General features: G+C 42.4%; 1 protein-coding gene across 2 annotated transcripts in view; it reads right to left on the bottom strand.

The window, feature by feature from the left end:
* Positions 1-14,920, bottom strand: part of rabl6b (RAB, member RAS oncogene family-like 6b) — a 63,423-nt gene that overhangs the window by 33,786 nt on the left and 14,717 nt on the right. For both annotated transcript variants that reach the window (XM_049578777.1, XM_049578779.1), the window contains one exon: positions 14,442-14,582. In XM_049578777.1, the coding sequence (XP_049434734.1) occupies positions 14,442-14,582 (141 nt within the window). The remainder of the gene's footprint in view (positions 1-14,441; positions 14,583-14,920) is intronic.

Raw genomic sequence — 14,920 nt, 5'->3', positions numbered from 1 at the left:
GTGGTCATCGCCTGAAATTTTGCACAGCGCCTCAGGGGCTCATGGGGAAGTAGTAAACTGAGTTTCATGTCATTCGGACACACCAATGTGGAGATATGCAACACTTCCTGTTTTGTACCAAATCTGCAGGAAGTTGCTATTTAATAACTTCGGTATTCTTTGGAATATCAAAATGCTTTTAAAAACTTTTTGTCAGGAAAGTCCACAGATGCTGTGTGCAAAGTTTCGTGCAAATGGGTGAAATTGCCGAGGAGGAGTTAGAAAGTAGATTTGAGACATTTTGCGAATTTGTGAAAAAAAACTACAGGCGGAAATGGGCCTATATTGCGAGATTCAGCACAATTCACTGAACGCGTGGACATAAGGTTTCTGAATGTGCCACAAAGTATATGGGAGTTATGAGCCAAAACGCACTTTCCTTGATTATAGCGCGACCTAGTGGTGGAAATTCAGGACAACAATAGATTATAAAATTTTTCGCCAGGTGTGACTTATAGTCCAAGTTTGATGAGTTTTGGGGTATGTTCAGGCAGTGAAAAACGCGATCATTTGGGACAAAGAAAAAAATAAATTAAATTAAAGCTGCAAGCAGCGATGAACGGGCCCTCACACCTGCACGCAACTCAGGGGGGCTGGCAGGACGTCTTCTGACGTGTCAGTTCATTTCTGTCAAAGTTAGACATCGCATGCAGGAGTGACTTTGCATATCTTTGAAACAGTGCTGGAATGACATACTTCACATTTTGTATCACTTCCTCTTTCCACTAGAGGGAGTTGGAGAGCGCACTAATTATACATCATGTTTTTGTACATCAAATATACACCACAGCATTTAACTTTCAGAGAAATCAAAAGATAAGTGTTTGAGACCTACTTCCTGTCACCACTAGCTAACACTATGAGTATCAGGAAATATGGTCATATAAATGTTTTCAGGGCAGAACTGATATGAATCATCTGAAGTTTGATGGAGATCAGAACATTTACAGTAACAATATAGCAATTTCCTGTTTCATGGCGAGACCTCAAAATTAAACCCTCTGCAGCACGTATTGACACTAATGATATGTCATGTTTGTGTACATCAAATACACACCACAGCACTGAAATTTCAGGTTAATCCAAAGATAATTGTCTAGTAAGAAGTATTTCCTTTCACCACTAGGTGGCGTTTTGACTATCACGGAATATTGTCATATAAATGTGTTCAGGGTGGGACAAATATGAATCATGTCAAGTTTGGTGGACAACAGACAATTTACTCCAAATTTATAGCAATTTCCTGTTTCATGGCGAGACATCAAAATTAAACCCTCTGCAGCACACGTAGACACTAATGATATGTCATGTTTGTGAACATCAAGTATAGACCACAGCATTGAAATTTCAGGTTAATCCAAAGATAAGTGTCTGATAAGAAGTACTTCCTTTTGACACTAGGTGGCGCTATGATTATCAGGAAATATGGTAATGAAAATGTGTTCAGGGCGGGACTAATATGAATCATGTGAACTTTGGTGGAGATTGGACCATTTGTGCCAGAGCTACAGCAATTTTGTTTTTCATGGCGAAACCTCAAGATTCAACGCTCAGCGGCGGACGCGCCATTCAACAATGGGCAAATTCTGTGATAACTTTTGGTCACAACGTAGTCACGCTTACATACACCAAGTTTGGAGCCAATCTGATTAAATCTGTAGGACAAGTTCGTTAATTTACAAGCCCTGGAAATGGGCAAAAACGTACAACAGTGGCACAAGTAAATTCAAAATGCCAGACTTCCTGTTGGGTTTGGAGCATGGCTCCAAGAGACTTTATTGTACGTAATAGAGTGTTACAGGTGCCTACCAAGTTTCATACATGCAGGTCAATCCAGCTTTGGGGGCTGCTTAATTGAAATATTCTAGGGGGCGCTGTTGAGCCATCTTGGTGCATCAAAGCACAAAAATCACATCAGACAACAGGACTTGTGACCTGTGATTTGTATGCCACATTTGGTGAGTTTTCAAGCATCCCTTGTCCCTTCAAAACAACATCGTGTTTGATGGCGAACAAGGCGGTGCCACGGTGACAGCATTTGATGAAAACTAAAAAGCTTAATTTTTCAGCATCATCAAGGTCTAAGGACTTATACCAGCAAGTTTGAGGTGGGTCTGATTAACCTACTAGAAGCAGGACATCAAAGAATGTATAAAGTAGCTTTCTGTTGCCAGAAGGTGGCGCTATGCCGGTGATTCAAAATTCCTCTGTAGATGTGTTCAGGGCTGGACTGTCATCATATGTGTGAAGTTTTGGCAAGATATTCCTACGTGGAGTCAAGTTACAGCAACGTTTATCATCATGGCGAAACATCAAAGTTCGCCACCAGGCCGTGGCCACGCCCTTCGACAAAAACTCACAGTTTCCACCATAAAGCATCATCAACGTCTTATGACTTTTTTCACCAAGTTTGAAGTGGATCTGGTCAAGTCTGTAGGAGATGTACATTGAAGTCTAAAACATGACATTTCCCATTGCCAGTAGGGGGTGCTATGTTTATCTCTAATTATTGACATGTAAAAATGTTCAGGGCGGGACTGTCATCAATCCTGCGAAGTTTGGCCAAAATTGGACCATGTATGCTAGAGCTATAAACTACTTCCTGTTTAGTGGCGAGATCCCTAACTTTGACGCCATCCCACGGTCACACGCATTAACGAAAACTCAAGCTTTTGATAACTTTTCATCTTCAAGGTCTTGGGATGGGACAGACCAAGGTTTGAAGTCAATTGGATGAAATCTCTAGGACTAGTTCGTTCATTTATGACCCCTGGAAATGGCCAAAAATGCACCAAAATTGCACAGTAAATTCAAAATGGTTGACTTCCTGTTGGGTTTAGAGCATGCCTCCAAGAGGCTTTTTTGTACGTCTCTGGGCGTTACATAAGCCTGCCGAGTTTCATACATGTAGGTTAAACTAGCTTCAGGGGCTGTTTCCTCAAACTTTGGTAGGGGGCGCTACTGAGCCATTTTTTGGAACCCGCACACGAGACATTTTTCACCAGTTCTGAGATGTGTGCAAAGTTTCATGAGTTTTCGGGTATGTTAAGCCTCCCAAAAAGGCAATTCATTTGGAGGAAGAATAATAATAATAACTAGACCTGCAAGCAGTTATGAACGGGGGCCAAGCCTCCCTGCGCAACTCGGCCCCCGGGTGTCGCGGAGCCCTTGGAAGTCGGCCCGACCAAACATCACTAAGCTTTATGGCTGGCCTCAGGAGCGACTCTGCATCACGCTCACCAAATTTCATGCGAATCTGATCAACTCTCATGTCACTTGATGTTTCTCTGCTTATAGCGTCCCCTACCGGTTAATTTGTGGCAAATTTGGCCCAGAGCCTCTGGTATTCTATATATACCCTGTGAATTTCACAGCCCTCAGCATAATAATTGATCTGAAATAAATATTTGTTTATCTTGTAATAAGCCACGCCCACTTTGACCAGTCGTGATAAACTGCAAGTTATGGCCTCAGGAGTGACCCAGCATCACACTCACCAAATGTCGTACAAATCGGTGCTGCCATTTGAGAGATATAAATTTCCCATATTTGCAGCGCCCCCTAGTGGCCAACATTAGTCAAATTTGGCTCATACCCTCAGAGTCACATGCCAAGCAAGGATCTCAGATTTAGTGTTGTTAGCATTTATTTTGACTGAGATATGCAACAGTTCGCGTTTTTGTAGGTAGCTAGCAAAATGTATTTGTTAATAATTTGTGCATATTTGTACCGAACAAAATTCTTTTGATAACTTTAGATCAGGTCCAGCTGATGACTATCTGTGCCAAGTTTCACGCCGATCGGACAAAATCCCAAGGAGGAGTTTAAAAAAGCAGGTTTTCCAGTTTTCATGATTTTGTGAAAAAAAATTATAGGCGGAAATGGGCGTGGCCCAGCCCAGGTGATTCAGCACTATTCAGGGAATCTAGGGATATGAGGCTGTTGAATGTGTGACATACAGTGTGGGAGTTATAGCCCAAAACGCGTTGACCTTGGTTATAGCGCCCCCTGCTGACGGACCTATGTCATTTTTTGCGTCTGAGGTACATGCAGGGGTCTGGACCAACCCTCCAAATGGCACCACCCTCCCTTGCACAGTTTAGCCTGCAGCATCACTTTTACCAACGGAAAAATAAAAATAGAGAAAAACTATAATAATAATAATAATAAAAACCCGAACAAAAACAATAGGGTTCCCAGCACCGCTGGTCCTGGGAACCGCGTATGCTTGTATTCGCAGTTCCCAGGCCCCGCGGGCTTGGCCCCCTAATAATAATAAAAAATCCTTGCATTTCAATAGGGTCCTCGCACCGCTAGGTGCTCGGGCCCTAATAATAATAAAAAATCCTTGCATTTCAGTAGGGTCCTTGCACCGCTAGGTGCTCGGGCCCTAATAATAACAAAAAATCCTTGCATTTCAATAGGGTCCTCGCACCGCTAGGTGCTCGGGCCCTAATAATAATAATAATAATAATAATAAAAAATCATGCATTTCAAATAGGGCACTCACACCACTAGGTGCTCGGGCCCTAATAACAATAAAAAATCCTTGCATTTCAATAGGGTCCTCGCACCGCTAGGTGCTCGGGCCCTAATAATAATAATAATAAAAAATCCTTGCATTTCAATAGGGTCCTCGCACTGCTAGGTGCTCGGGTCCTAATAATAATAATAATAATAAAAAATCCTTGCATTTCAATAGGGTCCTTGCACCGCTAGGTGCTCGGGTCCTAATAATAATAATAAAAAATCCTTGCATTTCAATAAGGTCCTCGCACCGCTAGGTGCTCGGGCCCTAATAATAATAAACAGTGCGATTACAATACGGTCCTACGGACGACTTCGTCGTTGCTCGGGCCCTAATAATAATAAACAGCGCGATTTCAATAGGGTCCTTGGACGACTTCGCTGTCACTCGGGCCCTAATAATAATCATTCGAAAAACAATAGGGACCTCACAGGTCGAGACCTGCTTGGGCCCTATTAATAAACTTTATTTGTATTGCACCTTTCAAAACACAGTTACAAAGTGCTTTACAAATCAAGTAAAAATAACACAATCATCAAAATCATTGAGAAAAACATAAAACCAAAAACCTGATCTGCTTTACAGAGTGAGATAAAACAGTCAGGATAAAAGCACAGAACCATCATGAGCAATAATGATCATAATAATAAAACAAATAAAAACAAATAGAGTAAATGAGGTAAAATCAGATAAAAAAAACAATAAAAGTGGCAAGCAAGAGAGCTACTGTAAAAAAGCCTTCCTGTAAAAGCAGGTTTTAAGACGTGACTTAAAAGAGGGCAGTGAGTTTGCTGACCTTAGCTCCTCAGGCAGGGAGTTCCACAACTGAGAGGCTCTAATAGAAAATGCCCGATCACCTTTAGTGACTAGGCGGGCTGTGGGAGTAGTTAGAGGGTCATACCAGAGGAGCGCAGGCAGCGGCTAGGCTCATAGGGCACAAGTAACTCTACAATATATGAGGGAGCAAGGCCATGTAGAGCTTTAAAAGTAATGAGTAAAAGTTAAAAATCAATCCTAAATTTAACCGGTAACCAGTGCAAAGTAGCAAGGACGGGTGTTATGTGGTCTTGTCTCCTTGTATTAGTTAAAAGTCTCGCAGCCGAATTCTGGACGAGCTGGAGACGGGAAATGGCCTTTTGACTCAGTCCTGTGTGTACAGAATTACAATAATCCAATCTGGAGAAAACAAATACATGAATGACTTTTTCAAGGTCTGCTTGGGAAAGGAAAGGTTTAACCTTAGCGATACTTCTGATTTGCAGACAGCAGGATTGCACTACTTTAGTAATTTGTTGCTCAAAAGCAGCTCTGAATCAAAAATAATACCCAAATTTCGGGCAGAGTGTTTAATGTTGGATGACAATAGTCCAAAATTCTTTTTTACATCACTGGTTTGGTTGGGGGGACCGAATAAAATGAATTCTGATTTGGATTCATTCAGCTGGAAGTTTTGAGACATCCAACATTTAATATCGTAAAGACAGGCTAGGATACGAGCACATTCGTCAGTATTACTGCCAGCAATCGGTACATAAAGTTGCATGTCATCCGCATAAAAATGGAAATTAATGTTATGATTATTAATAATTTCACCCAGGGGAAGCATATAAATGGAAAAAAGTAATGGAACAAGAATTGACCCCTGGCGAACACCAGATAAAAACGGAGCAGGAGATGAGGAGAATTCTCCCATCACAACCGAGAAGGATCTGTCAGAGAGATAAGAACGAAACCATACAAGGGCGGTGTCCTTAATACCGACGTGAGTTTCCAGGCTATTTAAAAGGATTTTGTGGTCAACAGTATCAAATGCAGAACTTAAATCTAGTACAATTAGGATCGAGCAGACCCCAGAATCAGCAGTAAGCAATAGGTCATTTGTGACTTTAATAAGAGTTGTTTCTGTGCTGTGGTAGGTTCGAAATCCAGATTGATATTTCACAAAGATACTGCAGTTATTCAAATGAGTGATAAGTTGAGATGCAATGCACTTTCCTAAAATTTTAGATAAAAAAAGGTAGATTTGAAATTGGTCTAAAATTGTTTAAAACAAAAGGGTCAAGGGTGGGTTTCTTCAGAAGGGGTCGAATGATCGCATTTTTGAAGCCTAATGGAAAGGAGCCAGTAGTTAGTGAGCAGTTAATTAAAGACAGAATTTGAGGACTGACTGTCTGAAATACCTCTTTGAGAAATCTAGTGGGGATAGTGTCTAACTGACAGGTGGAGGAATTTAAGTGATGGGTTAACTCCTCTAAGTCTGACAGAGAGATTTTCTTAAAGTGGGGCAGATTTGTGGATGGTTCTATAAAGGTGGGAAGATTTCTTGACGAAGGAGTGATACGAAATCTAACGCCTTCTATTTTATTGATAATGTGGTGGAGAAACTGCTCACATTTTTCAGTGGAGGCTTCAATCGGCTGATTGGGTGGAGGGCTAACCACTGAATTTACTGCCTGAAATAAAACCCTGGGGTTGTGGCAGCTACTTCCACACTTCCAGCTACTACCACAAGATCAGAAAAGTATGAGTATCTTGCCTGCTTGACAGCTTGCTGATAGGCACACATCAGATTTTTGAGAATATCAAGCGAAGCCTTCAGCTTGTCTTTCTTCCATTTCCCTTCCGCTTTCCTGTGTTGCCTCTTTATATCCCTAGTGTAATCATTAAGCCAGGAGAGGGCCTTCTGTTTAGTTTGTTTACTTTTGATGGGGCAATGTCATCAAGGAATGTCAGGCATGTGCTGTTAAAATGGTCCAGCAAGTCATCTACGGCTAGATCATTGTGGTTAAGGCTATTAATGGTAGAGGCAGCTAGAAACATACTGTTACGGCCAATTTCCACCAGATGCGTGTTGGTTGCGTCTCCGCTCTGGCATGGCAGCAGAGCCGATAGGATTCAATTCTAGTCAATGTGTGTTTTTCCACCGGCTGCGGCTGTGCTGCGTTCCGGCTCTGTCTCAGCTCCGGCACTCCGGAGCCCTCCGCAACAGATACGCAGGACTTCTATTTTTGCCGGACGCCGGAGCACAACGCAGCAATTCAGCACAGAGCAGATCATGCGGGGCAGGAAGTCGTGCACAGAAACACAATAAAATATCCGGTTAATTTTCAAAATAAAATACACAGTGTTCACGGCGGATCATATTTCCCTGAACTACACCTTAAAAACTACATAATGGGCAGAGGCAGGCCTGAAGTCAACAGGTCAGAAGTTTTCAGACGTCATTTCACCCCGTGAACACCATGGACGAGGAGATATTAATCATGGCAGTGCACCGAGATGTTTTCCGGCGGAGCTGCACTGCACCGCACAGCAAACGCAGCCGGTGGGTATTGACGGATGGCGGAGCACGCAGCGGATAACCAGCACTGCCGTTCCACAACGGACACGCATCCAGTGGAAATCCGGTGTCAAAATGACTAGCTGATTCAGAATTAAAAGACCGAAAGCGAGTACAAGTAGAAGGCTTGACAGCAGGAGGCAGGAGGAGAGTATGGAAGATGACAGCTTTGTGATCAGAGACATTAAAATCACGTAATCCAATATTATCCAGGGAGACACAGTGAGACAGCACAAGGTCTAGAGTATGCCCCTTATTGTGAGTTGGATTTTTAACCAGTTGCTCAAGACTGAAAGACCCGAAAAGGGTAATCTGTGGTAAAACAAGAAGTGGAGGGGCAACAAACGTGGATATTAAAGTCGCCTACGATGATACGATTATCATAATTGACCATAATAAAAGAAAGAAATTCAGAAAACTCTTGAATAAAAACAGTGTTCGACTTAGGCGGCCTATACAGTGGTGGAAAAAAGTTTTCGGACACCCTTAAAATTTTACACAATCTCAAATATTATCATGAAATATTTGTGGAAAAATCTTTTTTGTGTTTCAAAAGGTGTGGCTGCATTAGACAGATACAAACAAATACAAATTATATTTTTTTGTTTATTGTTTACAAGAAAAACTAACAAAACTAAATTCTTGACAGTTTCAATATGTCAGTTCTCAACATTGTCGCTATCAAAGTCAACTAATAACAGAATGTATTCAAAACTGAATAAAAAATAAATAAACCATCACATCATCAAATTAATATTTAGTAGTCCTGCCATTGGCACGTAGTAGAGCTCTAATCCTGGCTGGCATGTTCCCCACGAGCCTTTCACACTGTTGAGGGGTAATCTTGTCCCATTCTTCTTGAATTACTGCTTTTAATTCTTCTAAATTCTTTGGTTTATGCTTTGAAACAGACCTTTTGATAATCCACCACAGATTTTCAATGGGGCTCATGTCCAGGGATTGAGCTGGCCACTCTAAGACCTGGATACTGTGCTCCTGCAGCCAAGTTCTACTGGCCTTGGATGTGTGGCAAGGGGCATTATCTTGTTGAAACATCCAGTTTTTACCTCGACGGAACAGTGCATGCGCAGAAGGGAGCATGTTGGTTTCGAGAATGGTACAATACTTGGTAGAGTTCAATGTGCCATCACAGACAGTGAGATGATCAACACCAGCAGCACTCATGCATCCCCAAACCATGATACTGCCTCCACCATGCTTGACAGTAGGTACTGTACATGCTGGAGATAATGCTTCGCCTGGCCTTCTGCGTACCCTCACATTAGTAGGAGGAAGATAAAACTGGAAACTGGACTCATCTGACCACAAAATCTTCTTCCAATTCTTGGCTGTCCAGTTCTTGTGTGCCTGGGCCCAACGACACCAGGCTAACCTCTGTCTCTCATTGATCAGGGGTTTCTTGATAGCCTTGTAGGACCTTAAGCCATGATCTAAAAGTCGGCCACGTACAGTGCAGGTGGAACACTGGACACCAGTTTGGTTTGACCACTGCTGCTGAAGCTCCTGTGATGTCATTCGGCAGTGTTGCCTGCACATGCAGATCAGGATGCAGTCATTTCTTGCTGAAGAAACCCTTGGACGCCCAGATCTTGGTTTGTCTTCCAAGCTGTTGGTTCGTCTGTATTTCTGCAGAGTGTATCCAACCGCTGAACGACTGCATCTGCATTTCCTGGCTATCTGGCGGCAGCTGTACCCTTCCTGGCTGATAATCTTTATCTTCAGGCGTGTTTCCTGCGTTAGGTTCCTTGTTTTAGCCATTTTTGTGTCTGAAGAACTTTCAAATGTGCTGGCTTTATGTAGACACGAAGCTTGGCAACAAAAATTGTGTCTTTTAATAAAAAGAACGACCTTCATCACTGGTACCAAAATGACCCAATACTCAAAATTTCTTATGTATTTTTATGGAACCAATCAATTTTAAGTTTTTAATGGCTTTTTTAGGATTTATTTAGTATTTTGGCTGTGACTGTACTAAAAGAAATTGCACTTGAAGACCTAAGAGTGATTCTTAATGCAATATTTCACAAATGCATGGGGTGTCCAAAAACTTTTTTCCACCAATGTAGACTAACACACATAATATAGGGTGTTGGCCATTTAACAGAAAACCCAAAGACTCAAAGGAGGAGAAAGTATTGAGAGAGACAGGGGAGCATTTATAGTTATTATTAAAGATAACCCCACCTCCACAACCAGACAGTCTGGGTTGGCTGAGCCATGAATAGTTAGGGGGACATGTTTCAGTAATTGGAACAGTATAACCAGGGCTTAACCAGGACTCTGTGATAAAGAGGAAGTCAATATTGTTAGACATGATGAAATCCTGGCACAAAAAGGACTTGTTTGCAAGGGACCTCACATTAAGAAGACAGAAGACTGCAGCACTGCTATGGATGGCCTCAGCAGTAACGGTTGAAGGGTGAGACTGGTGATGAGCTGAAGTGAAGTCAGGCTTATGTGTTAGAGAGAGTGGGATGGGAACTAGATTTGCTCTTGTAGTCATACAACTGGGTTGGGAGGTGGCACGATTAAATGAGATCCTGGTGGGTATGTTTTGGAGGAAGAGATCAGCAGGACCCGGAAAAAGATTGGGAGTGGCTTCTTGAGCAGGGCCATGCTGAGGTATGTATCAGTCAGAGTTAAAAGCAATATGGTTTATGAAATTTTGTATGAGCTGTTTAGTGCCTTTTTGGTTTGGATGAAGGCCATCAGGTTTGTAGAGGTCATGTCTGGTCCAAAAATAGTCGAAGTTACTGATAAAGCCATGCCCAGTTGCAGTGCAAAAGGATTTCAGTCATTCATGTACACTGTATAAACAACTGAAACGTTCAGGGCTCTTTGAAGTAGTGGGAATGGGACCAGAAAAAATGCAGGTTTTACCAAGGCTCTGGATTGTAACCGCGAGAGACTCTAGTTGATCGCGGAGTGCGATTGATTGTCTGATCATGACGTCATTAGTACACACATGTACGATCAGCGTGTGGACAGAAGGGTGGAGGTCTGTGAGCACTGGGGTCAGTTCATTGAGATCTGCAACTTTGGCACCAGCAAGGCTGTAAGTGATTGCACCTGGGAGCTCAATGGATCTTGTTATGGAGTCACCAATTATAAGGATCTCGGGTTGCCTGTTCTTGCAACCACCGCTGTAGACGGAGAGTTTGGAGGAGAGGTGTTGCTGAATGCCGCTAGCGACATTGGCTGGGATTACGCACTGGCCAGGAGAGTCGATTGAGATAGATGCACCTGGTGAGTGGCTGCTTTCGATGACGTCATCACTGGACGCAGCAGTGACCGGTGCTCCGCTGGGCAGGTGAGACGATGACAAGGGACGAGCAGTAGCACGCTTGGAGTTTAAGACAGCAGGGGGAGAGAAACATCAACGGCGTTTTCCACGAGATTCTGCACTCGTTAGGGATTTATGACGCTTTCCTTTTATGTTGGAGCGAGTCGGGATAAGCTGCTCCGGAGCAGTCGATGGAGCCACTAGCTCTGTTAGCTTTTCCAGCGGTGTAAAAAAGTTTGACAGCAGGATCGGGTCCTCATCTCCGTCCGGTCAGAACAGCGGGAGAGAAATCCTTCTCTGTTTCTTCATAGCAGATGCCCAGGAGAGAGGATGAGCAGCTGATGGACCTGGATTTTCGGTATTTGCCGGACACACAGGGCTGTTGGGCACGTCCTGCTGCAGCACATCTAGCCGGGAGAGGAGCAGAGTTTGCCTCTGGAGGACAACATCCTGGAGGTTCTCAATGTGGTGGAGTTCAGACCTCAGACTGGACAGCTCGGACTCCATTATGTATCTTTTCCCGTCCGTTATGTGTTGGTGTTTCTGTTCTGGTGCTCTGCACAGATCTGATGCCTAAATATGCACTCACTCTGAATTTGGTACCTGCAACACATTCCAAAAAAGTTGGAACAGAGGCAACAAAAAACTTGCAAAATGCTCAAAGACACCTGTTTGGAACATTCCACAGGTAAACAAGTTAATTGGTCACAGATCATGACTCGGTACAAAAGGGGCATCCTCAAAGGGCTCAGTTGTTGAAAAGCAAAGACGATCACTTTGTGAAAAACTGTGTGGGAAAACAACCCAACAATTTCACCATCTACAATCCATAATATCATCAAAAGATTCAAAGAATCTGGAGAAATCTCTGGCACTGCACTAAAAACCAACATGACTGTGTAAAGGATATTACTACCTGGGCCTAGGAACACTTTGGAAAACCACTGTCAGTAAACACAGTTTTTCAATGCATCTACAAATTCAAGTTAAGACTGCAAAGTAAAAGCCGTATATAAACAACATCCAGAAACAACAACAACTTCTCTGGACCTGCTCATTTAAGATGGACTAACACAAAGTGGAAAAGTGTACTGTGGACGAGTGCACATTTTTTTTTCGGAAATCATGGATGTCATGTCCTCTGGGATAAAGAGATCCAAACTGTTCCAGCTTGTTCCGCTAATACAGTGAGCTGAAACAACAGTGGACACTGGAATTAGGGTTTGGTCAGTTCTCGGTAATACCAATTCGGTCCGGTACTCCATCTTGGATCGGGTTTTATTTTTTGAGACCGACCGGACCATATACTCGGGCAGAATGTACCCGGAGCGGACCCCGCGGAGGTCCACCCGGTAAAAGTGGACGTCCGCAAGCCCTGTGTGCGCAAAGCACAACCGCGCGGACTCCACTCCGCGCACCAGTGTCACACAAAAAGACTGTTCGGCATGTATTTTTCACATCGCGGGGATTTTTCACAGACATTTTTACACGGAGTCTGCTCCGCTTATAGTACGCCCAAGTCTGTGAGCACCTGTGTCTGCCTCTTCACCAAGCACACAGCAAGCAGGAGAGGGAGGGGGGTGGAGCGGGGACTGAGCTAGGAGGTGCGAGTGCACATGCGCCTCTCCTGTAGCCTGGAGTTTGCTTAATAGTGACGAGGAGTCGATAATGGCGGACAATTTAGTCTCGACAAAATCAAAGAATGCACCACTATGGCAACACTTTGGCTTTGAGCCAGACGAAGAAGGCAACCCTTGCTTGCACTGATTGAGTAAGGTGCAAAATTTATTTGTAAGGAATAAACAACTTGTTACTGTCACTCTGTTGTCTTAAGGTCATTTTTTATTTTAAATGAGTCAATTGCGCCCCCAAGTGGTGAAAATCCAGTATTACCGACTTGATGCGTTTTTTGTTTTTGTTTTTGTTTTGTTTTTTTTTACAAAAAACGGACCTTTTTTTTTTTCCTCATACCGACCCAACCCTAACTGGAATACAGCCATTCCAATGTAAAAAAAATAAAAAATAAAAAAATTGAATGGTTAGCAGCATCTGAAGTGGAAGTAAAGTGCATACTGACCCTTCAAGATGGATAAGATGGATTACAAGATCAAAAGAGACCTGGCATTAACGATGAAGAAGTATCTGTTACTTTTAACAGGAGGAGATCTGAGCTGAGAGCCAGAAGGAGAAAACTAAAACTCTGAGAATGAGGGGTAGGAGTTGTTGGAAAGGATGACATTAGCTTTCCTTCCTATCTGTTTGTGAAATGCGCCAGATAATGTACTCATCTGAACTCCCAAGATCTTGATACACATTTTTACTAAACTACCGAGTGCATTTTTAGACTTGATGTAGTGAAGCACACAACATGACAGTGAAGACCCTGGACTGCTGAGCAACTGAAGTCATATGTCAAGCAAGAATGGGAAAGACTTTAATTTTCAAAACTTCAACAATTAGTGTCCTCAGTTCCCAAACTGATTTGTTGTTTTTTGTACTACATGTTGTATTTGTTGCATTTTAAAAGTGTTCTGATTGGCTGCTACCTTGGCCAGATCGCTCATCTCTCAGGTCTGTCATGTAGAAGAGATTTTCAATCACAAAGGGACTTCCTGGTTAAATAAAGGTTAAATAAAATAAATAAATAAATAAATAAATAAAAACACTGAGTGTTGTTAAAAGAAAATACAATGTCACACAGTGGTAAACATGCCTCTATCCCAACTTTATTACAATGTGTTGTAGGCATCAAATTCATTTTATCAGTTTGATCATCAAATAGCTTGTCTTTGTACTGTATTCAACAGTATATCGGTAAAAAAAAAATTACAAATCATTGTATTGTGTTTATTTATGTTTTACAAAACATCCCAACTTTTTTGGAATCGGGGTTTATATTTTGTGTCAGCAAAAAAATATTTTATCTGTAGGCTTTTTGGAAAATGCATTGATTACCTATTTTACTTTGAGATATTGCATAATACCATCTATATCTATTGCAGCACTTCTGAACAAAAGTATTTAAGATTTAATAATGCAGGCTTGTTGAACTTTTATTTCCCACGACACTAAAACCATTCAAAAGAAAAAGGTATTTTGTGGCACCTTAGCCCATCTTACACAGCTGCTTTAAGTTTTAGAAGCCACCAAGTGTCACTGTGTTTGGAGCCCCAAAGCTTTCAAAGCTTTGTACACCCATCACTACCATTTAGCCAAGTACTGGTCTCTACCTGTTAAGTCCAGCAATCAGGTCCCTTATATCATCAGGGAGGATAACTCGATGCTCGCCCATGTCCCTGTGGTTTCCCAACACACACACCGGCACATGGGTAGGTACTTTGGGCAGTTCCCTCAGGATGTAGTTAAAAGTCCTGCAATTGACAAAAAAATAAATAAAATACAACACTGATTTGTGGGTGGGTGAAGAGAACAAAAAAGAAGCTTAGACAAATAGAAATTAAATAGTCAAGGTTCAGTGGAGGTGGAAATGGAGGGATTTAAAGAATTCTCCATATTGGTGTGCCAATGGCTGGGATTGTTTTCACCTTGTGAGTCTTTATGTGTGTGTCATCTTGGCAAAATGTCGTCCTGGAGACACCAATTGAAGCGCGAACAACAGTTCTCAACCGGCCAGACATATACAACCTAAACTGAACCGACTTGTGCGAGTTGGAGCCCGAACCCAGCCCGTCCAAGGTCATCGCATAAA

This window comes from Epinephelus fuscoguttatus, linkage group LG6 (assembly GCF_011397635.1).
Source record: "Epinephelus fuscoguttatus linkage group LG6, E.fuscoguttatus.final_Chr_v1".
In the NCBI taxonomy this organism is placed as follows: Eukaryota; Metazoa; Chordata; class Actinopteri; order Perciformes; family Serranidae; genus Epinephelus; species Epinephelus fuscoguttatus.
This window is presented reverse-complemented; position numbering and strand designations above follow the sequence as displayed.